The following is a 27,587-nucleotide window of genomic DNA, read 5'->3' on the forward strand; positions in this document are numbered from 1 at the left end:
AAAGGAGAAAGGAGTTTACAGGCCCAGAAAATATGTAGTAGGTCACCCTCCTCCTCCCCACATGTCCAGCACATGGGACTAGCATCTGGGAATATAGAGTGTAGGCGAGTTGGGACCCTATACCACTGAGAAAGCAGTTTATAGCTGGCCTCCTGAAATCGCGAGCTGATTGATGATGTGTGTCAAGGTGAAGATTCGCTTCCACTGATCCCTCATTAAGGTGCAACCCAGATCTCTCTCCCATTGACATTGGAAGCTGGTTTTAGACTGGTCCAGGGGTTCAATCAGTAGGGAATGCGAGAGTGACAGTGTGTCTTAATGGGCCAGTATTTGGTAACTTGGTTATCCTATAAGGGTTTTTTTTAAATGTCGACATACATCCTGTAAAGGATGCAACTATGTTAATAAAACCGACACATTTGCAGAAAACCTAACGGGACAGAAATTTGCAATACACAATTTCATCAGTTGTACCACTATAGGGGTCATCTATTTAATAGAGTGTATAGAGAGTTAACAGCAATATGTGGAATGCACGTCAGATCTGCTATAAACATGTATTAGAAGACATTTATCTGACGCAATCAATCCCACAGCATTAAACCTGTCTGTGGTTTCAAGACGCTTTTCACAAAAACATAAAGGGGATATCAGATCCTTCAGATATCAGGATTAGAAAAGTCTTATAAACCATTAAGAGGTGGAGATGTGAAAAGAAAAATCTTAAATAGAAAGTCATATTGGATATTTAAATTACACACTAGAGCCCCACAGGGAATGAACATCAGACAGGATTAATATTACAGTACAATTAATTGTATTTGTTTTTGATTTCCAGTGATTTTATTGAATGTCTCATGTCTGAGTTGTATTTGTGTATTATCTTTTTCTTCCATACAATACAGGGTTAAATTGTCTGAGCAGTGCTCAGTAATCAATGGACACCCAGGAAAGGGAAGGATATAAAAGTATCACCGAGACTCACATGTTGTAAATCAGGAATAAGCATTGGTTTGGTATGTGGGCACTTGGTGGTATGCCATCACAACAGTGTTTATGAATTCACAATAAATGTGAGGTTTTAACAATATAGACAATGCTGGAGAATCCATCTCTCCTCCTTTCTCTACTTGCACCTTGAAATGTCCCTGACCAGGGCGGCTCCATGCGGTGATCTTCAGACCAGATACATTGAACAAACAGTGAGCTGACCTCCCTCTCCATTTTACCATTATATCCATGTTTTCCCTATAGTGACGAATATTTATTTTTGCTAAAACTGTGATATTTTCACTTTAAAACTTTTTTTTAAACCTTTCTTTATAAACGTTTTTAAACCACTCTCCTTAGTGCGATCATACAACACAGAAGCCTCTGATCGCTCCGGTGATGCACTGTACTACTGTAGTGCCATGTATTATCACTACCTGTGCAATAGTAATGTCCCCATACACATGAGATAAGTGTTGGCTGATCGGTCATTTGGCAGATGGCTATCTCTCCAGACTCCTCCATACACACAAATATTCCAGCTTTCCTGTGGTTTGTATGACTGACTGGTACTGTCGGGAGGCCCCCAAATACATTATATAGTCAACCAAAACCCCCAAAATCAGTGCTTCCATGCAACTTTAGTCTAATGTTTATGGGGCGTTAAAAGGTAACTTATTGGACGCTGCCTCTGGCCCGGCCTAATAGACTTTCGTACATTGCAGGCCCAGACACCATTATTAGGCATTTCAGTATTGTAGGAACTAGGCAGCCCCATACAATCGAGTACTTGGGGAGGAAGGGCATTCAGCCGAACTCTGTCACACCTTCTTAGATGCCATGTTTGCTTTTTGCAGGACAACGCGCACAGCACCAGGAACTAGCGGTGGACACCGCGATCCTCTAAGCCACTACGTGCAGTACCACCTTATAACCAGGAACTAGGGGTCACAGGTATGCTACGTCCAGCTCTAATCGGTCTATCTCTGCCTCCACAGTCCCTCTCAGCTGATAACTCTGAGTCTGCCACTCTCTGCTCTTTTCTGCAGACCCAAGCAGCCAGTGTCACCATATCTCCACACTTTTGAATCCCTACCTTTGAACACCATCCAGCAGTCTAGTAGGTGTCGCCTCTCTTCAATTTGTATATATACTTGCTCTATACTATGATGTTGTATCTGCATTAATGGGGTTTGATGAAATATTATGCACTGTTTGACAGCATGTTTATTGTTCAGGTTAAACAAGAGATATTATCATGTTATTGCGCTATGATCCATTTGCATATGCTTTTTTATTTTATTACTTATTATTATTCTTTTATTTATTGTTTTGTTCTTTGTGCAATTTCCAATAGTTCTTGATTAAGGTCAGATCGACCGAAACGTTTACTTTTGTTTTTGGACTGCATTAAAAAAAAAATTTTCTATAAGAACCATTGAGTGCCGAGGTTATTCTCAATGTCAATTCCAGTGTCAGAAAATTAGACGAGAATTAGCTTTATAGAAGATGAGTCTATGAGAAACGTATTCAGCTGCAGACTCCGAGGAAGAAACTGCTTGTTGTCTGTGGCCTAAAATATATAGGTTTTATTAATAGATGTAAAGAAAAAACTAAATACTGTAAAATAATAAATCTCCTTATATGTTTCCCCTCATTATCTCCAATAGCTGTATTATTACACAGGATTTTTATGATGTTACATCGGCTCATCTTCTTCTCATTCAGGTCCCTACAATATTAGATCCTCTCAGTGAAGATCTTCTACATAAGAAAATTTTCCTGATTTATCCATCAAAGATGGATATGGACAGAGACAAGATGGCGGAGAGGATATTACACCTCACCCTGGAGATCCTTTTCCGGCTTACTGGAGAGGTGAGAGATTCTGATGACGTCACATTACATCATTCTTATCTATGGGAATAACAGATGGACAGAACTGGAGAGGTGAGGACTCTGGAAATGTCTGGAGGGAGATTTATTAATGTGTCTCTCCATAACAAGAGATTAATCACGGGGCCTCCATACATGAGGACATCAATGACCAGAAGATCCTAGAACTCACCTACAAGATGATTGAGTTGCTGACTGGAGAGGTGACACTGCTGGGAATGCTGGGACATTATACAGTAACGCTATGAAGGGATCGGGGGGATGACGGTATCATTGTATGTGTCAGGTTCCTATAAGGTGTCAGGATTTCGTCGTCTATTTCTCCATGGAGGAGTGGGAGTATTTAGAAGGACACAAAGATCTGTACAAGGACATCATGATGGAGGTTCCCCAGCCCCTCACATCACCAGGTAATAGAGAGGACTAAATACACACGGCCTATAATTATCTGTATGGAAAGAATGAATTCAGTCCCTGTATGTGTTTCCTCCAGATCTATCCAGTAAGAGGACAACACCAGACAGATGTCCCCGTCCTCTTCTTCCACAGAACTGTAAACAAGAAGATCCCAATGTTCCTCAGGATCATCAGGTAGATGGAGAGAAGGTGTCATGAGATCTCCCCTATGATGTGTAGACGGCTGTGAAGGTCTTGTGCTCAGTTCTGTTTTATCCACCAGTATTATATGTTTTATATTTGTGTAATGAGAACGGTGGAGATGGCAGGATTAGAGCTGATCATAGATGTGACTTCTCCATCTGTCTGTGACTTTTATAATATTTATTTCAGGGTGAAGATCTGACCCATATTAATACTACAGAGACATATGTGAGGGATGATGAGCGGTGTAAAGAGGAGATTCCTACATATGACTACCCAGGTGAGTAGTAACCACTAAATACAGAGAAGTCACAGATTCTTCTCAGTCACCGGCTGTGGCTGCTTTATCGGTGATGTAGTCCGGCCGTATCACAATCGTGTGATCACCATTTTGCCACTAGACCACAACATTCTCTTCCGTCCGAAAATGTTCAAATTACTTTGGGAAATTGTGAAAGCCCTTTTCTATAGAACTTACAACCTGGAGGATCCACCTACTCCCTGTGATTAGGAGACGTTACCTGCCCAGATCTGTAAACCACAAAGCCAGAAAATTACTTGAAGAAAAATATTATGATGGGCCTGTAAGAGAAAGTGGAGGGTAATGATGGTGTTCGCTTCCTAGATCCCTGATATCTTATTGGATGAATCTACCTTCTCTCCCTTCTGTGCGGCTGAATGTGCTCATATGGTCCCTACAAGACCAGGTCCAGTCTTTCTGGCCAAGCTTCACTTTTATGATCGACATTAAATGTGCGGTGAGGGACAAGTGTGAATTTCTGTACAATAACAGCAGAGTTTCCCTTTATACTGACTGTTCTATTTCTTTTAAGACCGACTAACTTCAAACAGGATTGTGATAAACTACACAAAAAACATTACACCTGTGCCATGATATATCTCTAAGCTGTGCGTGGCTGATGGCTGTAATATACATTTATTCACGCCTGCAGGAGATGTGTTGGCTCCAGCCCTGGTTTCATGGATTCACTCCACGTCATAAATTACATTATGTTTTCATCCTAAGGAATTCAGATTACTGCACAATCTCTCCTGAAATGGGGGCGCTAATACTTTCTCTACTCTTCTGGTCAGGACTCATAGTAGCTCCAATAGTCCACCATAAATGAGTGTAACTCCAGGTTAGTGTTGGATTTCTCCCTTCATACATACATTGTTGTTGGGGATGTTACATGTTTTCATATTCTTTCTTTTTTTTTTTACAAGTTCATTCTGTATGATACGAGGGTCAGTCAATAAGTAATGCCTCCTATTTTTTTTCTCCTTTTAATTGGCAAGAAATTCAAATGCAATTACATAGGTTGAAAACCACAACATTAACAATTAATTTGTCATTTTTCAATATAATCTCCATCCATTTCCACAGTCTTGGTCCACCGTTTAACAAGGGCATGTATTCTAGCATGGTAAAAAGCATTCTTGGGACCCACCGTGCACAAACTTTTCTGTATCCCAGTTGTCCAATAATTTTCATCACACTGCCTTTACTGAGGCAGATAATGCCACACAATTCATCTGCAGTCACCCGGCGGTCACCACGAATAATGTCATCGACTCGCTGAATGCTGCTTGGAGTCACTGTGGTTACTGGCCTGCCACTCCGCATTTTGTCAGCCAACGGTGATGGCCCTTCAGCTGTGTTACAGCGACGAACCCATCGTCTAACAGTACTGACATCCACTGTTGCATCACCGTACACATTTTTCAGTCTCTCATGAATTCAAATGGGCGTTTCACCTTCTGCATGCAAGAATTCAATCACAGAACGTTGTCTAATACGAACATCGATGTCAGCCATTTTGCAAACGGATACAGTCCTGCCACCTGTTGGTGCAGGAAGTTGCAATTGCTGTGGATTGGAGAAGAAGGTTTGAGGAATTGTGCCAAATTCAAATATTTAACATAACTACCTTATTTAAGGAGAAAAAAAATAGGAGGCATTACTTATTGACTGACCCTCGTAGTTTCATTGTGGTGGGATCGGCCGGCCTCACTTATGTGAGTCTGTAACTCCCTGGTCGTCTTTCAGAAAGATCTCCATTTCCTCTTCCAAATGCCCGAGATCTAAATTTAAGACACCTCAGCTCTGCAGTATTGTAAAAAAGTTCACTTTAAATGTCTAATATTTCTTCTTGACACTCATCTGACAGAAAATATTGTCCCTTACGATAGTTTAGATTCCCAAGAGCCCCATACTCCAGTTACCCCAGAGAGGTTTCACCACTAGTTACTCATTTTTCTCTGATGGAGACTGTTGAGTTTGTTCATTTCAGTTGATGTTTTATTGTCTATAGTCACAGTTTTTGACTTCAGTAATCCTCTGCTTTAACCCCTTCCTGCAGTCAGTTTTCTGTTCCTAATCAGGGCCATTTTTCAAGTCTGACGTGTGTCACTTTATGTGGTGATAACTTTGGAATTCTTCACAAAGGATAATAGGAAACAAATGGACCTTACAAATTATTTTCCAACTTCTTTTGAATCTGACAATACCCTGTATACGGTTGTACACTACTGTCTGGGCACATGGCAGGTTAAGAAGGGAAGGAGCGCCATTTAGCTATTAGGAATGCAGATTTTGCTGGAATAGTTCCCAGACACAATGTATTGGGGGCACTGTTTATGGTCATTTGGAAGCTCAAAAGATGGCCACCACAAACAGGCTTCTCTTATCTACCCCGTTTACAGATTTCACAAATTACTTTGCCCATTACCATTTATCCCTTCTATATGGATCTGGACTTACACAGAGACCCCTAGGCTTGGGCCACGGTGTTACCTGCTGTTCTGTGGGGTGAGATGGGAAGAAGAATAGTCAGATAGCCGGGTCAGAACCAGGAGGGCAGAGAAAATACAAAATCAGAAGACACAAGAGTAGTCAGTAAACGGGCCGAGGTCACAACAGAAACAAATACACAAGCCGGGAGCTGAGCACAGAGGACTGAACCAGAGGAGAACAAGGCTGTATCTGGTAGCTTCCGGCAATATGCTTCCAGCTTTAGTAGGGTGTGGTGCTCTCCAGTTGGCTGAAGCCGGGAGCATATTACTCCAGCTGGACAGCACATACACCCATACTGCCAGACTGGATGGTACTACAGGTACCAGCAACCCTAATCTTAGTGGCTGGACAGAGCCTGCGCCGCCCAGAGCTTCTGGTTCTGACGTCTCTTCTATCACCAGCGCCACCTGCAGAATGAATAAGGCGGCTCCTGGTGACAGAAGCAGACGTCACACAAGTCGAAGCAGGAGGAGAAGTAGACGTCCCAGACGAGATGGGACACACCATTTGCAGAAGCCCTAATATAACAAAATGGTAGAAGACCAGATCAGTAGAAATCCCCATAAAGTGACTCCATTTTGGAAATTATAACCCTCAGTGAATTAATCTATAGGAGTAGTGACTATTTTGACTCCACAGTCACTTTCCAGAAATTAGCACGCAGTGGATGTTGGAGAGTGAAAATTACAAATATATTATTTTATTACCCAACACATAGTGCCCAGATTGTGCTCCAGGAGACACACACCGTAAATTAAGTGGGTTCTTCTCACTATAGTAATGCCAAATACATGGATGCTGAATGTGGTTTGGGCGCACTGCAAGGCTAAGAAGTGAGGGGGAGATCTGACTTTGGGAGAGCGGATATTGCTGGATTGGTTTATGGAAGCCATGTTGCTTTTCAAGAGCCTTTGAGCCACTAATAATGTGGAAACCTCTGTTATTCCATTGACAGATGATGGACCTGAGTGGGGACTTGTTTTTTGTGAGATAAGTAGAAGTTTTTATTGGTATTATTTCACCTACATAACATCATTTGGTGTCTTTTTATTCCATATTTGGGAGGCAGAATGAACAAACAGTTGAACACCACGCTCTACTGCTCCTTTCTATGAGGTTTTCTATCAGACAGTCATTGTCCTGGTGAATAAGTGATTTTTTTTTATATAACTTGCCTTTTTTATGGACAGTTTAAGTAGAAATGTTCAAAAATATAAAATTCAAGGATTTTTTTATTAAAAAATAATATTCGGTTTTATTCTTGGCAGATGTCTGTACCAGGAGATGAAAGGGACAGCTGACATCTTCAATTTTCAAATCAGATAATTTTCAGATCCAACAGGATACAATTGAAATGAATGACATTTCTCCAGATTTACCATCATCCCTTCACTGCAATGATCTGTCATCTGATCCTTCGAAACAGGTCCTGTCTTCTGATTCATTACCGACTACTAAGGAAAATCAAAGTCACAAAACAAGCATTAAAAAACAAACTGCTCCTAATGCAAAGAAGACATTTTCACATTCAGAATATAGTAATAGTTTTCCTCCCAAAAAGTCTTTTCTTAAACCTCAAAAAATTCACACAGCGAAGAATAGATTTTCTTGTTCAAAGTGTGGGAGGTGTTTTAATCAGAAATCAGATCTTGTTAGGCACCAGAGAACTCACACAGGAGAGAAGCCATTTTCCTGTTCAGAATGTGGGAAATGTTTTACCAGTGAAATCAACTCTTAGCAAACATCAGAGAACTCACACAGGGGAGAAGCCATTTTCCTGTTCAGAATGTGGGAAATGTTTTACAGAGAAATCAAATCTTATCAGACATCATAGAACTCACACAGGGGAGAAGCCATTTTCATGTTCAGAATGTGGGAAATCTTTTGCAAAGAAATCAAATGTTATCAAGCATCAGAGAACTCACACAGGGGAGAAGCCTTTTTCATGCTCAGATTGTGGAAAATGTTTTGGACACAAATCATATCTTTATAAACATCAGAGAACTCACACAGGGGAGAAGCCTTTTTCATGTCCAGAATGTGGGAAATGTTTTAACCAGAAAGCGCATCTTGATAACCACTGGAGAATCCACACAGGGGAGAATGCCACAACTACACCCAACTAGTCTCTGTACAGACTAGAACAGCCCTAGCTGCACAACTAAAAACTCCACCACACACCTAACTAACTAATAAGCCATTGAGGAGTTTCTCATACCTCCTGAGGAACCAGAGGGGAGGCGGCAACACACTGTCAACCAGGGGAAAGGAAAGTATGAAGGAAAATATGAAAACTCTGAGTGAGAAACAAAAACACATTCATATAGGGGAAAGAAGGCAAGCTAAGGAGAACCAAAAATAAAGGGAACAAGTATAATCTCCCAGAAACCTAACATTGTTGGAATAAAAAGGTACTGGGAGGGAAAGCAAACTGACCGGGAGGATACAAGGTCAAGGGGGCCAAGGTCGGATCCCACTTAAACAGGGTCCCCAGGCAGGACCCAGCTCACCCTGCTTCTTCCTTCTCAGGACATTGGCCATGTTCGAATCTGACACAGCGGTTGAATATGACTAATACACTGTGAAGTCTACAGGCCCCACAGACAGGATCAACGAAAAAAAAGTGGGCCAATCACATCCGGCAGAAGGTACGTGATCACGCCCCTGATCACCAAACTGTATGCACAACTCTATACTAAAAGAATCATCTTACTCCCATTATATTTTCTCTCCCCCCCCCCTCTCCTCCCTAGCTAAATCCAAAAAGAAGCAAAAAACCCCACTACGCTGAGGTACGATCACCACGTCTGACCAGGTCTTCGCACCAATACCTCCATCAAGGAAAACCGGGATCATATGCCAGTACTGACCCATTTCCATTGAACTACCTACTGGCCTATTCAACTGATATTCATGTATTGAAATCTATGAACTCTATTTTATTTTATTTTATTTTATTTATTGAAAATTTACTGTACACACCCGGACCTAGTGTACTTCTTACGGACTATCTTATATCCTATTCTATTCCAATTTTAATAATTTGTAACCCAATAAAGGAATTTTAACTAATTACCCCGTCTCCCTAATCCATTCCACTATCGCTGGCGCAATTTTAAAAAAACTCTAAATCTACAATACATACATCCATACGGACAGGCATCGGTTCCCTGTCTACAAATTCGCAGCCACCATAGCGCCTTCTTCCTCCCAATCTACATGACCGGGAGGATAGTTTCATTGCTCACATTGCTTGGTTTTTTGTTTTGTGTTATACTATGTCTGATGAAGAGACCTCAGTAGTCTCGAAAGCTTACTGACTAATGGCTAACTGAAAAGATTGTATCAACCACTGAGGACTTTCAGATTTTTATATTTTTCTCCAAACAGCAATTTTAAGATCTCTCCACAGGTGTTCAATGAGATTTAGATCCGGATTCATTGCTGGTCAGAACTGTCCAGGACTTTGTTTCCATCCATTTTCTGGGTGCTTCTTGAAATATGTTTGGGGTCATTGTCATGCTGGAAGATCCATGACCTAGCAAGCAAACCCAGCTTTCTGACACTAGGCACTCTATTGTGCTCCAAAATCCTTTGCTAATCTTCAGATTTCATGATGCCTTGCACACAGTTAAGGTACCTGACCAGAGGCAGCAAAACAACCCCAAAACATTTTTGAAGTTCCACCATATTTGACTGTATGTGTTGTAAATTTATTGATTATGTTGCGCACCTTGGACAGAAGAACATCCGGATCTCTAAAGATGGACTTATAGCCTTGAAATTATTGATATTTTTCAACAATTTTGGTTTTCAAGTCCTCAGACTCATGCAGAGATTGAATCAACTTCTCCCTTTATCTGGTTTTAGTTGTGATTTTCATATTGCCCACACCTGTTACTTGCCACAATTGCGTTTGAACAAGCTTCACTTGCTTGAAACAAAGTTGTTTACTCACAATTTTGGCAAGGTGTCAATAATTTTGTCCGACCTATTTTGTGTGAAATTATGTTCAATTTGCCTTTTTTTCTCTGTTTTCTTGTGTTGTTCCAATGCATGCAAAGGAAATAAACGTGTATAACCAAAACGTGTAATGGCAATAATTTTCTGGGAGAATTACTTAATTTTCTGGAACAATTTCAAGGGAGCCAACACTTTTGACCATGACTTGTTTTTGTTGCCTTTTTAATTTGTTGCAGCATATCATCCTCTTCATGTTCAGCTATATTAGGAGGCTTGTAGCAAAGTCCAATTAGCAGCTTTCCATTATTGCCATTTCCATGTACATTACCCATACAGAGTGTACATCAGGGATGTAAAGCTCAAAACATGCAAAGGGCCAAAATGAAAAACTTGGACAAAGTCATGGACCAACCAGTATACAGTATAATGGGCCCCACATAGTCCTCCATACAGTATAATGGGCCCCACATAGTCCTCCATACAGTATGATTGGCCCCGCATAACTTTCCATCCAGTATAATGGGCCCCACATAGCTTTCCATCCAGTATAATGGGCCCCACAAAGTCCTCCATGCAGAATAATGGCCTCACATAAGTGTGGTGGTTCTGGTGTCGTGGGTCAAATATAATCAAAAGATGGGCATGTGTGCAGTACATTGTCGAATCTGCCCCCATGTCGTCATTGAGCTTGAGGTCTTAAATTGTTTTTTACGAAAATTCCCACCCCTTTACCTATTTTTCTTTCCTATCCGTTTCAATGTAGTGTAACCCTCTGTGTTTGTCACCCAGTCATGGCTTTCATCCATCCAGGTTTCTGTAATGCCCACCACATCATAATCTGTGGCTGACCTAAGAGTCTCTGATTCATTCATTTTGTTTTCAAGACTTCTTTCATTTGCCTGCAGACATTTAATACTATTAGCACATTTATTATGGCTACTCGCCTCCTTACTTTCCTTGAATGTCTCACTCTCTCTATCTACTCTATCCCCTTATTTGCACATCAACCCTCCCTCTCCCCAGATCCTAGTTTGAAAGCTCCTCCATCCATCTGACCATTTTTTCCCCCAGCACATCTGCATTCTCCCCATTGAGGTGCAGCCTGTCCCTATCGTAAAGCCTGTAGCCAACAGAGAAGTCAGCGCAGTTCTCCATGAACCTAAACCCTTTCTTCCTGACAATTATCTCCTTAAGTTCCTGCTGACTTTCTAGTGACGTAGTGGAATCAGCAGTATTTCTGAAGACACCACCTGTACTTCAGCTTCTCTCCTAATTCCCTGTAATCATTTTTAAAGACCTTTCACCTCTCTCTAACTTTGTCATTGGTACCAACGTGTACCATGACTGCTGGGTTTTCCCCAGCCGCACCCAATAATCTGTCTATCTGATCGCATGAAGATCCCCCTGTTAGGGGCACACAAAATGTGTGTGTTCTCGTCTTAGTTGTCTGCCACCAAATTGTATATAGGATCTATACGGTCAGAGAAATCATAAATTAACACTGAGTAGTGTCTCAAATAGGCTTTTTGTAGGAAAAATCAGGAACCTTTCCACACATTACCTCATTGCCTTATCTCAGAATTATGGCTGACATCTGTCGCTAATGAGTCATTATTTTAATATGTAAACAATTAAGTCAAGCTGACTCTCAATTAAGTCCGTCTTGCACGTAAGGTTCAAAGGCCAATCAGTATAATCACTTATCTTTTATTATTCTGTAATTTCCCTAAAAGTAATAGAGATCATTAGCAAGCTCTTATTATCAGATTAATATGTTAGTCAATAATCATTAGGGAATTTCCATAATTCCATGTTATAGATTCATAGAATGGTAGAGTTGGAAGGGACCTCCTGGGTCATCTGGTCCAACCCCCTGCTCAAAGCAGGATTCACTAAATCATCTCAGACAGACATCTGTCCAGCCTCTGTTTGAAGACGTCCTTTGAAGGGGAACTCACCACCTCTCGTGGCAGCCTGTTCCACTCATTGATCACCCTAACTGTCAAAAAGTTTTTTCTAATATCTAATTTGTGTCTCCTCCCATTCAGTTTCATCCCATTGCTTCTAGTCTTTCCTTGTGCAAATGAGAATAAAGATGATCCTTCTACAATGTGACAGCCCTTGAGGTATTTGTAGACAGCTATTAAGTCTCCTCTCAGTCTTCTTTTTTGCAAGCTAAACATTCCCAAATCTTGTAACCGTTCCTCATAGGACATGGTTTGCAGACCGATCACCATTCCGGTCGCTCTTCTCTGAACTTGCTCCAGTTTGTCGATGTCTTTTTTAAAATGTGGTGCCCAAAACTGGACACAGTATTCCAAATGAGGTCTGACCAAAGAGGAGTAAAGTGCGATAATGACTTCACGTTATCTAGACTGCATGCTTCTGTTAATACATCCCAGAATTGTATTTGCCTTTCTTGCTGCTGCATCACACTGTTGACTCATGTTCAGTCTATGATCTATTAGTATACCTAAGTCTTTTTCACATGTACTGTTGCTTAGCTCTATTCCTCCCATTCTGTATATGCTTTTTTCATTTTTATTGCCCAGATGTAGTACTTTGCATTTTTCCCTGTTAAAAACCATTCTGTTGGTTGCTGCCCACTGCTCCAGTTTATTTAGGTCTTTTTGAATCCTCTCTCTCTCTTCTCTAGTATTAGCTATCCCTCCTAGCTTTGTGTCATCAGCAAATTTAATCAGTTTACCCTCAATTCCTTCATCTAAATCATTGATAAAGATGTTAGACAATACAGGTCCCAGGACAGAGCCCTGTGGTACCCCACTTGAGACATTCATCCAGCTGGATGTGAAGCCATTTACGACCACTCTTGGAGTCTGATCACTAAGCCAGTTATGAACCCACCTAACAGTTGCCTTGTCCATTCCATACTTGGTCATTTTTTCAATAAGGATGGTGTGAGATACTTTGTCAAATGCTTTGCTGAAGTCAAGATATACTATATCTACAGCATTTCCCTGATCCACCCAGTCAGTGATTCTGTCATACTATGTTCCACGTAGTATGTGGATCTTTGATCAATATGAGGTTATTGGTACAATGTGGTTCGGGCAGGAGGAGGGAATTTTGTATTGTCTACAATTCTTAATACATACTATTTTCATATAACTTCCATAATCATACATATATTTATCCATAACACCCTAAATTATATTAGGAATTATCTTAAGGACCATAATCTTTCCACTTGATGAGATAATGCAAACAGTACCTGACCCACCTGGAACCAAGAATTCGCCTTACTTCATACACCCGATACCCTTCCAAATCCACCTTAATTATGTCTTGAGGTCCCCTCAAATTTTTTTAAAAGAGAAGAATGGAAATGATTATTGATTTTCCAGGCAATAGGAAGTTGCAACTAAACTGTCACAGGATTTAAAATTTTAATAAATTTATAAGGACCTACAAATTTAGGTGCAAGCTTTCTAGATGTGATCTTTAAGCACAGATTTTTTTAGTACAACCACACAAAATCCCCCACCCTAAAGACTGGAGCCTTCCTAAGTCTGCGGTTAGCAACTCTTTTCGCCCAGTCATTATCTACCAAAAGATACATTTCGACCTCCCTCCAGGCCTTAAAGAGGTTGTCCACTACTATTAACAATGCCCCCATGGATTTAAATTGTGCCAAGTATTTTTGTAAATACCTTGCTTGTTCTTTATTGCCTGTGAGTGGCGCTATTGCTGGCCGCTCACCAGGCATCACGTGACCCCGGCTGCAGCCGACTCCGACATCCACTGATGTCACGTCAAGTTCCGGCTGCAGTCGGACGCGAGCAAGTGACGCCCTCCCCCTTGATTGATGGGCTGTGGTCGGGGTTTCATCACACATCACAGCCCAGCATCCACCACGCGCTTTCCCTCTCTGCTTTAGTTGAGGAAGAGCAATAAAAAACTGAATTTCACTCGGACCAATGTTAATGAATGAGTGACATCTCATTTGCGATTTTTTTTTTTCTCAGCTGAAATCGGGCTGAGAAAAAATTCACAGCATGCTGCGATTTGCCACGTATCTCGGACGAGACTCGCCAGTGCAAGTCAACGGGTAGGTGAAAAAAATCGCACGCACATCACTTGGACCATGCGAGTGGCGTCCGATTTTCACTCACCCGTCTCTTTAAAAGCCGGCAATTCATCAGCCGCATACAGTTACAATACATCGGTGCCCAACAATTTAGAATAGAAAGAATAGCTATACACATAGAATAGATAGAAAGGTGTCAGTCATGTATATAATTAGTACAGTGACTGTTGGTTACTGTAGTTATCATTTATTGTTAAATTAAATGATTTCTTAAAAATTGGTGTGGGGTCCCCCGTAATTTTATAGTCTAGCAGAGATTAAGCAGACAGCTGGGGCAGATGTTTGAAGTCTGGGAAGGGGGTAATACCCACAGAGCTTCCCAGGCTACTAATATCAGCCCCCCAGCTGAATACTTAGCCTTTACAGGCTATTAAAATGGGGCACCCCCCAAATAATGACGTTCGGTCCTCCTCTTTTAACAGCTAGCAAAGGCTATGTAGACAGTTGGGGACTGATATTAATAGCCTAGAAAGGGGCCATAAATAATGGCCCCCTCCGAGGCTAGAAACAGCAGCCCTCAGCCGCCCCAGAAGTGGCGCATCCATAAGATGCACCAATTCTGGCACTTAGCCTCCGCTCTGCCCACTGCCCTGTAGCGGTGGCAGTGGGGTTATAGGGCTGGGGTTGATGTCAGCTTATAAGGCCAGCTGACATCAAGCCCAGGTTAGCAATGGAGAGGCGTCTATAAGACGCCCCCATTACTAACCCCATAGTGAAATGTGAAATAACTACAACAACACCATGAATAAAATATTTTATTTGAAATAAACACAGAGACCTTTTATTGTTCTAAATTAAACCCTACTTACCATAACGCCCATTCCAGCTGAAGCCAATGTCCCCTGCAATGAAAGTTAAATAATAAAGCAACCTCATCCTTACCTAACTAGAAACACTAGCGATCTTAGGCCACGGTCACACTATCAGTATTTGGTCAGTATTCGGTCAGTATTTTTTCTCAGGAGTGGGAGCCAAAACCAGGTGAGGAACAATCAGAGAAAAGGTATAATAGAAACAAGTGCACCAATTCTGCATTTATCCCCCATTCCTGATAAAAAATACTGACCGAATACTGATAGTGGGACCGGGGCCTTAGAATAAAAAACTGCATTGTATTGACATCAGGGGTATAGATTTGAGTAACTAACTCAAAACCAATGAGGAATAAAAGTGCAGATTTTTGGGGGCACATGATACAATATATACAGTTGAAATCAGAAGTTTACATACACTATATAAAAAGACACATATGCATGTTTTTCTCAATATCTGACATGAAATCAGAATAAACCTTTCCCGTTTTAGGTCAATTAGGATTATTTTTTATATTTGCCAAATGCCAGAATAATGAGAGAGAGAGAATGTTTAAGGCATTTTTATAACTTACTGCAAAGTCAAAAGTTTACATACATTTCATTAGTATTTGGTACCACAGACCTTAAACTGAATGACTTGGGTCAAAGGTTTGGGATATCCTTCCACAAGCTTCTCACAATAGTTGGTTGGAATTTGGGCCCATTCCTCCGGACAAAACTGATGTAACTGATCCAGGTTTGTATGTCGCCTTGCTCGCACCTGCCTTTTCAGCTTTGCCCATAAATTTTCAATAGGATTGAGATCAGGGCTTTGTGATGACCACTCCAAAACATCGACTTTGTTATCCTTAAGCCACTTTGTTACCATTTTGGCAGTATGCTTCGGGTCATTGTCTATTTGGAAGACCCATTTCCACCCAAGCTTTAACTTCTTGGCTGATGTTTTGAGATGTTGCTTCAGTATTGCCACATAATCTTCTTTGTTAATAAAGCCATCTATTTTGTGAAATGCACCAGTCCCTCCTGCAGCAAAACAACCCCACAATATGATGCTGCCCCCCTATGTTTCACAGTTGGGATGGTGTTCTTAGGCTTCTAAGCTTCTCCCTTTTTCCTCCCAACGTAACAATAGTCATTATGCCCAAAAAGATGAATTTTAATTTCATCAGACCACAGGTATTCTCCAAAAACTAAGGTCTTTGTTCCTGTGTGCATTTGCAAACCTTAATCTGGCTTTTTTATGTTTCTTTTGTAGCAATGGCCTCTTCCTGACAGAGTGGCCTTTCAGCCCATGTTGATATAGTACTCGTTTCACTGTGGATATTGACACAATCTTACCAGCTTCCGCCATCATCTTCACAAGGTCTTTGGCTTTGGTCCTTGGGTTGATATGTACATGTCGGACCAAATTACGTTCATCTCTGGGACACAGAACCCATCTCCTTTCTGAGCGGTATGATGGCTGGACATTCCCATCTTGTTTGTACTTGCGTATAATTGTTTGTACAGATGAACGAGGCACCTTCAGGTATCTTGAAATTGTGCCCAAGGATGAGCCAGACAAGTGCAAGTCCACAATTCTCTTTCTGGTATCTTGGCTGATTTCTGTAGACTTTCCCATGATGCTGAACAAAGAAGCAGTGTGTTTCAGGTGTGCATTAAAATACATCCACAGGCGTGTCTGAGAAGCTTCCAAACACATGACATTGTTACGGATCCGGGTGGTGGAACCTCTGTGCTGGGATGCAAGAAGGGACCAGAGGGGCGTAACTAAGTGCCTACTCGGACCGACCCTGGTCGCACGGCGGCTTAGTAGACTCCGTGAACCAAGGAGGGACCGGGCAGGTGGACCAGGTGCCACACTGGGACCGACCTTGTGTGAGAGCAGGCGACTACCATGGGTCATATGGCTGAAGCTGACAGGTACAGCGGGAGAGCACGGCAGGTAACCTGACGGATGATCCGGGTTGGCAAGCAGGCTGGCACGGCAGGTAGCCAGATGGGTGTTCCGGGGTGGCAAGCAGGCGGACACAGCAGTTGGCCTGACAGGTGATCTGGGTAGACAGGCTGGCGGGCACTGCTGACAGACAGGCTGGCGGGCACGGCTGACAGGCTGGCAGGCACTGGAACCTGAGGGCTGAGGAGAGTGTTAGCACACAAACAACAACCTTGCACAGGCACCTCCATTTTGGAGGAGGTGCTTTATATAGGAGTGGTCCTCCGGCCAAGGGACTCTTTAGGACGGCGCGAGCGGCCTAAGCACAGTGCATGGGAAGCTGCGCGCGGTGCACGCAACAGCAGGTGCAGGGGAGCTGGAGGACGCCGGACCGGGACAGTAGCGGTGAGGGAAACGGCGTCTCCGCTCCGTACACTTTGTACACATACGGCTCCTCTCCGTACACCTCGTACACACGCGGCTCCGCTCCGTACACACGCGGCTCCGCTCCGTACACACGCGGCTCTGCTCCGTACACCTCGTACACACGCGGCTCTGCTCCGTACACCTCGTACACACGCGGCTCCGCTCCGTACACCTCGTACACGCGCGGCTCCGCTCCGTACACCTCGTACACGCGCGGCTCCGCTCCGTACACCTCGTACACGCCCGGCTCCGCTCCGTACACCTCGTACACACACGGCTCCGCTCCGTACACCTCGTACACACACGGCTCTGCTCCGTACACCTCGTACACACACGACTCCGCTTCGTACACCTCGTACACACGCGGCTCTGCTCCGTACACCTCGTACACACGCGGCTCTGCTCCGTACACCTCGTACACGCGCGGCTCCGCTCCGCTCCGTACACCTCGTACACACACGACTCCGCTCCGTACACCTCGTACACACGCGGCTCCGCTCCGTACACCTCGTACACACGCGGCTCCGCTCCGTACACCTCGTACACACGCGGCTCTGCTCCGTACACCTCGTACACACACGGCTCCGCTCCGTACACCTCGTACACACGCGGCTCTGCTCTGTACACCTCGTACACACGCGGCTCTGCTCCGTACGCCTCGTACACACGCGGCTCTGCTCCGTACACCTCGTACACACACGGCTCCGCTCCGTACACCTCGTACACACGCGGCTCCGCTCCGTACACCTCGTACACGCGCGGCTCTGCTACATCCACACTGTAAACCCCTCCTGACCCCACACATAAACTTCAGCTCATCCAGCACCATGACAACCAGCACAGCAGAGTCCTGCATCCACTGAGGCCCCTGATCATGTGACCCGTGACTCCTCCCCTCCTGTGACCTCATCACAGCTCCTGTGTGCACAGAGCAGCCATATATGTGGTGGCGGCTCTGCAGGTGGAGGTATGTGGAGACCCCCCATTACTGGGTGCAGGGGGCATTAACCCCTTCAGCACAGAGACTCTTTGTGTTGCCCCTTTATAAGAATCATAAGGTTTTTGTTCTGTTTCCTGTAATAGATACATACAACCCAACTATGGAGACAGGAAGGGAGGAAACGTATTGTTCTCATAGTACAGGACCCCTTTACTGGCCCCACAGTGTAATGCCCCCATTATGCCCCTTATGCAGTATGTATGATGGCCCCCACAGTGTAATGCCCCCATTATGCCCCTTATGCAGGATGTATGATGCCCCCACACAGTGTAATGCCCCCGTTATGCCCCTTATGCAGGATGTATGATGCCCCCACACAGTGTAATGCCCCCATTATGCCCCTTATGCAGTATGTATAATACCCCACACAGTGTAATGCCCGCACACAGTGTAATGCCCCCATTATGCCCCTTATGCAGTATGATGCCCCCACACAGTGTAATGCTCCCATTATGCCCATTATGCAGGATGTATGATGCCCCCACAGTGTAATGCCCCAATTATGCCCCTTATGCAGTATGTATGATGCCCCCACACAGTGTAATGCCCTCATTATGCCCCTTATGTACTATGTATTATGCCCCACACAGTGTAATGCCCCCATTATGCCCCTTATGCAGCATATATGATGTTTCCACACAGTATAATGTTCCCCCAGTACTGCCTGACTTCCTGAAGTTGGAATAATCCCTCTGCCTGCTCCTCTACATGTATAACCCTCGAGCATGTATACAGGCATGTAGGGGAGCAGTCATTACCAGAAATCGAGGCTTTGTACAGTAATATACCGCATGAGGATGGTATCAGAGGAGTAAGACATTTCTTGAAATCAAGATCAATAGAGTGTAGCAGACATAATGACTTCATGGAGGATCTTCTAAAATTCACTCTTACTCATAACTACTTTCTTTTGACAGGAAGTACTTCCACCAGCTCAGGGGTACTGCGATGGGGAACCCCTGTCCCCCCTTATATTCTAACCTATTCCTGGGCTGGTGGGAGGAATCCACAATATTCAGGGATGATCATAAGTGGTGGCATCCATATATTGGGGTATGGTATAGATATATTGACAACATTGTTATCATCTGGTCAGAGACGAGTGAACAATTTCTTGAATTTGTCAGAGAACTCAATATCAGTAGCGATGGCCTTCGACTTTCATCGGAGTTTGGTTATAACCAGTTGCCTTTCCTGGATGTACTAATCAAGAAAGAACTGGATGGGCAAGAAAGAACTGGATGGGACCCTAGGAACACTCATCTACCATAAACCTACAAGCACTAATAAACTATTGAAGTGGAATAGCCACCATCCCATCCCCCTAAACAAAGGAATACCCAAGGGCCAATTTTTAAGGTCGAGAAAGAACTGTTCTTATGTCACAGATTTTAATATATAGGCAATAGGCATGAACACCAGATTCAGGGAAAAAGGTACCACAGTACATTTTGGATTCCGCATGATTGTTTGCAGAAAAATGGGAGAGACAGACACTCCTCCATACCTAACCAAGAGACCAAGAAAAAGATGGGATAACACAAGTAATAGGAACTGACGACAATCAGAGTGACCTTATCTTTAATATCCTCAGAAAACACTAGGATGTACTTGTGGCTGACCCGGACCTGAGGGTGCTTTGTGATCTACGCCAACAATAACTTTCAGAAAGGGTCGGTCAATTAGGGACCGTTTAGTGCATAGTTTCTATAAAAACCTGCACTCAAGGGGACATGGCTAGATAGAAGAATCTGTGGTTTCTTTAGATGTGGAGAATGTTGTACACATAATTGGATGAGACCATGTAAATCTTCCTCGAGTTCCTCTGTAGGTAAAACCTTTTTCCAGAGGGATTATTCCAACTGTAACACCTCGGGACTTGTATATATGGCACATGCACCTGTCCCCTAGATTATGTATGCACGACCAAGAGGCAGTCTAGGATGAAGGTGGGGGGGGCATTTGGGCGATATACACCATGGTCGGGACACCCCATTAGCGAGGCACATGAACAGTGTACATTGAAGTGAAACCGGAGACCTCTCCTTTTGTATCATTGAGGAATTTAAACCTAATGTGAGAGGAGGTGATCACAATAGATTTCCAGACTGGATTCACGAGCCCCTAGGGACTCAATGAGCAAATATGCTATCTAGTACTAAGAAGTGTGGTGATCCTTGTGTATCTCTAATTATGCAATAGGGGTCAAATTTGGCCATTTAGGAATATACTGTGGGCCATCATCCCATATTTTATGTAGTGATAAAGTAGATCTACATGCCTATTGCATGATGGGAGGATGTGCATTACTTGTTTTTAGTCTCCCATGATGATGATCTCAGAGAGAGGATTTTTCTGATGATGGAATGCACTCCAATACCATATGCGCTCCGGCGTGGAGCGCAGACATTCGAGCATGCACAATCGCAGACAATGTTCCAGTGTGGAATGCATAACTATGGGAATGCGCAGTCACGGGTGGCAATTAGTTTATCTGAACATGCACACTAGAGGATGGACATTATTGGATCTCTAGCGCATGAGAAGTAGCACAGGCGCAGTACATTATTGTAGAAAGACTCCATTCTTTATATCCTATGACAATTCATAAACAAAAAAAACAAAATAATAATAATAAAAAAATAAAAATATATTGTACCCATAAATAAATATATATTATGATATATTATGAAAAAAACTAACAAAAACAATAAAAGTACACATATGGAGCGAGACATGATGTCCCAGATGTGCTCAATCGGATTCAGGTCTGGGGAACGGGAGAGCCAGTCCATACCTTCAATGCCTTCATCTTGCAGGAACTGCTGATACACTCCAGCCACATGAGGTCTGGCATTGTCCTGCATTAGGAGGAACCCAGGGCCAACCGCACCAACATATGGTCTCACAAGGGGTCTGAGGATCTCATCTCGGTACCTAATGGCAGTCAGACTACCTCTGGCGAGCACATGGAGGGCTGTGCGGCCCTCCAAAGAAATGCCACCCCACACCTTTACTGACCCACTGCCAAACCGGTCATGCTGAAGGATGTTGCAGGCAGCAGATCGCTCTCCACGGCGTCTCCAGACTCTTTCACATCTGTCACATGTGCTCAGTGTGAACCTGCTTTCATCTGTGAAGAGCACAGGGCGCCAGTGGTGACTTTGCCAATCCTGTTGTTCTGTGGCAAATGTCAAGCGTCCTACATGGTGTTGGACTGTGAGCACAACCCCCATCTGTGGACGTCGGGCCCTCATACCACCCTCATGGAGTCGGTTTCTAACCGTTTGTGCAGACACATGCACATTTGTGGCCTGCTGGAGGTCATTTTGTAGGGCTCTGTCAGTGCTCCTCCTGTTCCTTCTTGCACAAAGGCGGAGGTAGTGGTCCTGCTGCTGGGTTGTTGCCCTCCTACAGCCCCCTCCTCGTCTCCTGGTGTACTGGCCTGTCTCCTGGTAGAGCCTCCAGCCTTTGGACACTACGCTGACAGACACAGCAAACCTTTTGCCACAGTTCGCATTGATGTGCCATGATGGATGAGCTGCACTACCTGAGCAACTTCTGTGGGTTGTAGAGTCCGTCTCATGCTACCACGAGTGTGAAAGCACAACCAACATTCAAAAGTGACCAAAACATCAGCCAGAAAGCATTGGTACTGAGATGTGGTCTGGGGTCCCCACCTTTATTGAGGGTGTCTTGATAATTGCCAATAATTTCCATCTATTGTCTATTCCATTTGCACAACAGCATGTAAAATTGATTGTCAATCAGTGTTGCTTCCTAAGTGGACAGTTTGATTTCACAGAAGTTTGATTCACTTGGAGTTGTATTCTGTTGTTTAAGTGTTCCCTTTGTTTTTTGAGCAGTGTACTACCCATATATGTGTACATGTAATAAGTTCAATATTTTCTTTGGGTGTTTTCTTTGCTAAGTTCCCTGAGGGGTCTAGTTTCCAAAATGGTTCACTTGTGGGGGGGTTTCCTCTGTTTAGGCACATCAGAGGCTCCCCAAACGCATTTAGGCTATGTGCCCACGATGCAGAAATACTCCGGATTTTTTCCTGAGCGTTTCTGCATCTCCCTGGCAGAAAAAACGCATGCGGATTGTACATGCGTTTTTCCTGCCAGGGACAAGCGGATGTGAAGCGTTCTTCACATGCATTTCCGCATGGGGGTTGTCAAGCGCTTTCCAAGCGATTTTAGCATCACTTGTAAAGTACATGACAATTTCGTCACACTATATAAATCCATGCAACCGGCATGGATTTATATATTGTGACTGAAAGAATGGTAAAAAAATAAATATTATACTTACCTTCTGATGGCTCCCGGTTTCCTTGTCTTGGCTTGCCGGCAGCTCGCGGTAGACTAAAGGACCTGCCGACGTCAGTGGTCGCGTGACCCGTGACTAAATGACGTCACCGCAGGTCCTTAGTCTACCGCGAGCTGCCGGCAAGCTGAGACAAGGTCACCGGGGGCCATCAGAAGGTAAGTATAATATTTATTTTTTATTTTATTCTTTTTTTTACAGGTACTATGGTACCCGGGTCCGGAGGAGAGTCTCCTTTTCTCCAAACCCGAGTACCATCCGCACATTGAAATGCATGGAATCCGCATCTGCAGATGCAGTGATGCGGATTTCATGCATTCCAATGCAAGTCAATGGCGACGAAAACGCCGCGCTTCCGCAAAATAATTGGTAGTGCTGCAGCACATGCGGATTATCATTGGGGAACATGGCAGACCTTCTACCAAGCGTTTTTTAAGCGTTTCTGCTGCGGAATTGCCGTTGCGGAAACGCTTAAAAAACGCATAGTGGGCACAAAGCCTAAAGCAAATTTTAAATTCAAACAGTCAAATGGTACTCTTTCCCTTCCGAACCCTGCCTTGTGCCCAAACAGTAGTTTTCCCCCACATATGGGGCATCGACATGTTCAGGAGGAATTGCACAAAAAAATTGAGGTCCATTTTTTCCTTGCGAAAAGAAAAAGATTGGGGTCTAAAGTAACATTTTTGTGCAAAAAGTTAAACGTTCATTTTTTTCTTCCACATTCCAAAAATTCCTGTGAAGTACCTGAAGGGTTAATAAACTTCTTGAATGTGGTTTTGAGCACCTTGAGGGGTGCAGTTTTTAAAATGTTATCACTTTTGGGGATTTTCTGTCATAAAGGCCCCTCAAAGTCACTTCAAATGTGATGTGGTCCCTAAAATGGATTTTGTAAATTTTGTTGGAAAAATGAGAAATCGCTGGTTAGCCCTTATAACTAAAAAAAACATTTGGTTCCAAAATTGTGCTGATGTAAAGTAGACATGTGGGAAATGTTATTTATTAACTATTTTGTGTGACATATCTCTCTGATTTAAGGGCACGAAAATTCAAATTTTGAAAATTGCAAAATTTTCAAAATTTTTGCCAAATTTCTGATTTTTTTACTAATGAACATAAATGATATCAAATAAATTTTACCACTATAGTGAAGTACAATATGTCATGAAAAAACAGTCTCAGAATCTGGGGAATCCGTTGAAGTGTTCCAGAGTTATTACCTCATAAAGTGACAGTGGTCAGAATTGTAAAAATTGGCCTGGTCATTAACGTGCAAACCACCCTCGGGGATAAAGGGGTTAATCAGCTGTGGGGTAGTCGGTGGAGTGGATTCCCTTTAATAAACACTCACTTAGCCCCATTTTTGGTGCATATACTAATGAATCTAGGATCTATGAGATTTTTACCACGATAGTTGGATAGTTAGCGGCGTATCATCCATAGTGGCAGCCCACATGGCCACTATGGTGCCCGTAAAAAACATAGTATTTGAGTTTGGTGTAAGTTGGTATCCATGCAGCACATAAACGCATGTTTACAATGGCCATAAATCAGAAAAAATCTACAAGAAGAAAAATTGATCATAAACCCTGCTGTTATCATAGGTGTGTCAGAAGTGATAGACAGTCGCCCTGCAGTTGGTTGCAGAAGATCTCTTCGTCTGGCATTACAGACACCATCTTAGCTGTCTCATTCTAGGACCCAGCGGCTACCTCCCTCCTGCTAATTGACACCCAGGCTGGGTGTTTAAATACTGGCTGTTGCTAGAGGGAGGTGGCGGTGATATTCACATGACCCCTTGTGAAGGCTTGGAGCAAGTGCAGTTTTTACTTCCTCTCTGATGCTAAGAGGACGTGTGTGCCATCTCTCTGAAGTCGACTCAAGCTAAGCTACTTCCCCCGTGTCTGTTTCCACTTGCTGTCTTTAGTTATCAGTGGGGATTAACTAGCGCTTATTCCCCTTCCCTATCTAGGGTGAAGCGATAAGGAAATACAGGGATAGGTTCCTGCGCAGCGATTTGCGAGGAACCAATATAGGGACGATAGGGGTAGACAGGGTGATTGCAGATCTGCCTAGGATTTCTCCACTTCCCAATTTCCCTAGTGTCTGGGCTCCTTTCCCCTCATCCCTTCTTGTCGCACTTTGTCTTTCCTACTCTGTGCGTGACAGCTGTAAATGAATAAATAAAAAGCAAAAGTGCATTTAAATAAAATAGGGTTCTTAGCAACACTGTTTTTGATCAAAAATAGCATGAAAGCTATTCCACCATGACAAGGTGAACCCATGCGGGATATTTCTACTCTGTCTAATATTAAAAACCTTACCATCTGTCAAAACCTGTATGTGAATCAGACATGAGATCTTAAGTGATAGAAGATTACAGTTCGGTAAAGACGGGAAACCTTCATATAGACGGCCGGTGGTGATGTAGTCAGTGAAGCACTCTAGCCAAATATGTTTCTAGAGCCGTAGTAGAAGATGAAGATGTCGTCCTCATCATGAAGTAGTTATTTCTCATGTCACATGTAATGGATATCTCCTGCAGTATTACTAATGCTGATTCCAGTGTCAGTAAATGAGACGAGAATTAACGTTATGGAAGATGAGTCTATGAGAAACGTGTTCAGCTGCAGACTCCAAGGAAGAAACTGCTTGTTGTCTGTGGTCTAAAATATATAGGTTTTATTATTAGATGTAAAGCAGAAAACTACTGTAAAATAATAAATCTCCTCATATATTTCTCCTTATTATCTCTAGCAATTGTATTTTTACACATGTTTTTATGATGCTAAATAAGCTCATCATCTTCTCATTCAAGTGCCTACAAAATCAGATCCTCTCAGTGAAGATCTTCAATTTAAGAAAATTTTCCTTATTGACCCATCAAAGATGGATATGGACAGAGACAAGATGGCAGAGAGGATATTACACCTCACCCTAGAGATCCTCTTCCGACTTACTGGAGAGGTGAGAGATTCTGATGACGTCACATTACATCATTCTTATCTATGGGAATAACAGATGGACAGAACTGGAGAGGTGAGGACTCTGGAAATGTCTGGAGTGAGATTTATTAATGTGTCTCTCCATAACCAGGATTACACAGTAGTGAAGAAGACCTCTAGTGAGCGCTGTCAGGTCCCTGAGTCTGAGGGATGGGAAAGACTCCTGAGCCCAATCACAGGGCCTCCATCTCGCCCCCTGATACATGAGGACATCAATGACCAGAAGATACTAGAACTCACCTACAAGATGATTGAGCTGCTGACTGGAGAGGTGACACTGCTGGGAATGCTGGGACATTATACAGTAACGCTATGAAGGGATCGAGTGGTGATGGTATCATTGTATGTGTCAGGTTCCTATAAGGTGTCAGGATGTCGCTGTCTATTTCTCCATGGAGGAGTGGGAGTATTTAAAAGGACACAAAGATATATACAAAGACATAATGATGGAGGTTCCCCAGCCCCTCACATCACCAGGTAATAGACAGGACTAGACACACGGCCTATAATTATCTGTATGTAAAGAATGAATTCAGTCCCTGTATGTGTTTCCTCTAGATCTATCCAGTAAGAGGACAACACCAGAGAGATGTCCCCGTCCTCTTCTTCCACAGGACTGTAAACAAGAAGACCCCAATGTTCCTCAGGATCATCAGGTAGATGGAGAGAAGGTGTCATGAGATCTCCCCTATGATGTGTAGATGTCTGTGACGGTCTTGTGTTCAGTTTTGTTTTATCCACCAGTATTATATGTTTTATACTTGTGTAATGAGAACGGTGGAGATGGCAGGATTAGAGCTGATCATAGATGTGACTTCTCATCTGTTTGTGACTTTTACAATATTTGTTTCAGGGTGAAGATCTGACCCATATTAATACTACAGAGACATATGTGAGGGGTGATGAGCGGTGTAAAGAGGAGATTCCTACATATGACTACCCAGGTGAGTAGTGACCACTAAATGCAGAGAAGTCACAGATTCTTCTCAGTCACCGGCTGTGGCTGCTTTATCGGTGGTGTAGTCTGGCCGTATCACAATTGTGTGATCACCATTTTGCCGCTAGACCACAACATTCTCCTCCGTCCGAAAATGTTCAAATTACTTTGAGAAATTATGAAAGCCCTTTTCTATAGAACTTACAACCTCGACGATCCACCTAGCCCCTGGGATTAGGAGATGCTGACCGTTACCTGCCCTGATCTGTAAACCACAAAGCCAAATGACAGCGTACGTAGAATGTGCTGACAAGTTAGAAAATCACTCACAGTAAAATATTATGATGGGCCTGTAAGAGAAAGCGGAGGGTAATGATGCTGTTGGCTTCCTAGTTCCCTGATATCTTATTGGATGAATCTACCTTCTCTCCCTTCTGTGCTGCTGAATGTCCTCATATGGTCCCTACAAGACCAGGTCCAGTCTTTCTGGCCAAACTTTACTTTTATTATCGACAGCATTAAATGTGCAGTGAGGGCCAAGTGTGAATTTCTGTACAATAACAACAGAGTTTCCCTTTATCCTGAGTTTTCAATTTCTTTTAAAACCAACTAACTTCAAACAGGATTGTGATAAACTATACAGAAAACATTACACCTGTGCCATGAAATACAGTTGAAACCAGAAGTTTACATACTCTATATAAAAAGACACATATGCATGTTTTTCTCAATATCTGACATGAAATCAGAATAAACCTTTCCCGTTTCAGGTCAATTAGGATTGCCAT

The 27,587-nt window shown here is 43.1% G+C and overlaps 2 protein-coding genes and 1 pseudogene across 2 annotated transcripts in view; all 3 read left to right on the forward strand.

The window, feature by feature from the left end:
• Positions 1-27,587, forward strand: part of LOC141201588 (uncharacterized) — a 194,857-nt gene that overhangs the window by 4,274 nt on the left and 162,996 nt on the right. The gene's annotated exons all lie outside the window — the stretch shown is intronic.
• LOC141201595 (uncharacterized) lies at positions 7,642-9,218 on the forward strand. The gene is made up of 2 exons (XM_073663598.1): positions 7,642-8,931; positions 9,037-9,218. Exon 1 carries the CDS (start codon positions 7,642-7,644, stop codon positions 8,407-8,409), a length of 768 nt encoding a protein of 255 aa, XP_073519699.1. The 3' UTR covers positions 8,410-8,931; positions 9,037-9,218.
• The window catches only part of LOC141201564 (uncharacterized), a 61,904-nt pseudogene continuing 52,755 nt past the window's right edge, over positions 18,439-27,587 (forward strand).

The sequence above is a fragment of the Phyllobates terribilis genome, unplaced genomic scaffold, assembly GCF_046119375.1.
Source record: "Phyllobates terribilis strain yellow unplaced genomic scaffold, ASM4611937v1 Scaffold_119__1_contigs__length_5224398, whole genome shotgun sequence".
Taxonomy (NCBI): Eukaryota; Metazoa; Chordata; class Amphibia; order Anura; family Dendrobatidae; genus Phyllobates; species Phyllobates terribilis.

Excerpts from the sequence above, each read along its gene's own strand:
- LOC141201595 (XM_073663598.1), top strand. The coding sequence starts at position 7,642 with ATGACATTTCTCCAGATTTACCATCATCCCTTCACTGCAATGATCTGT.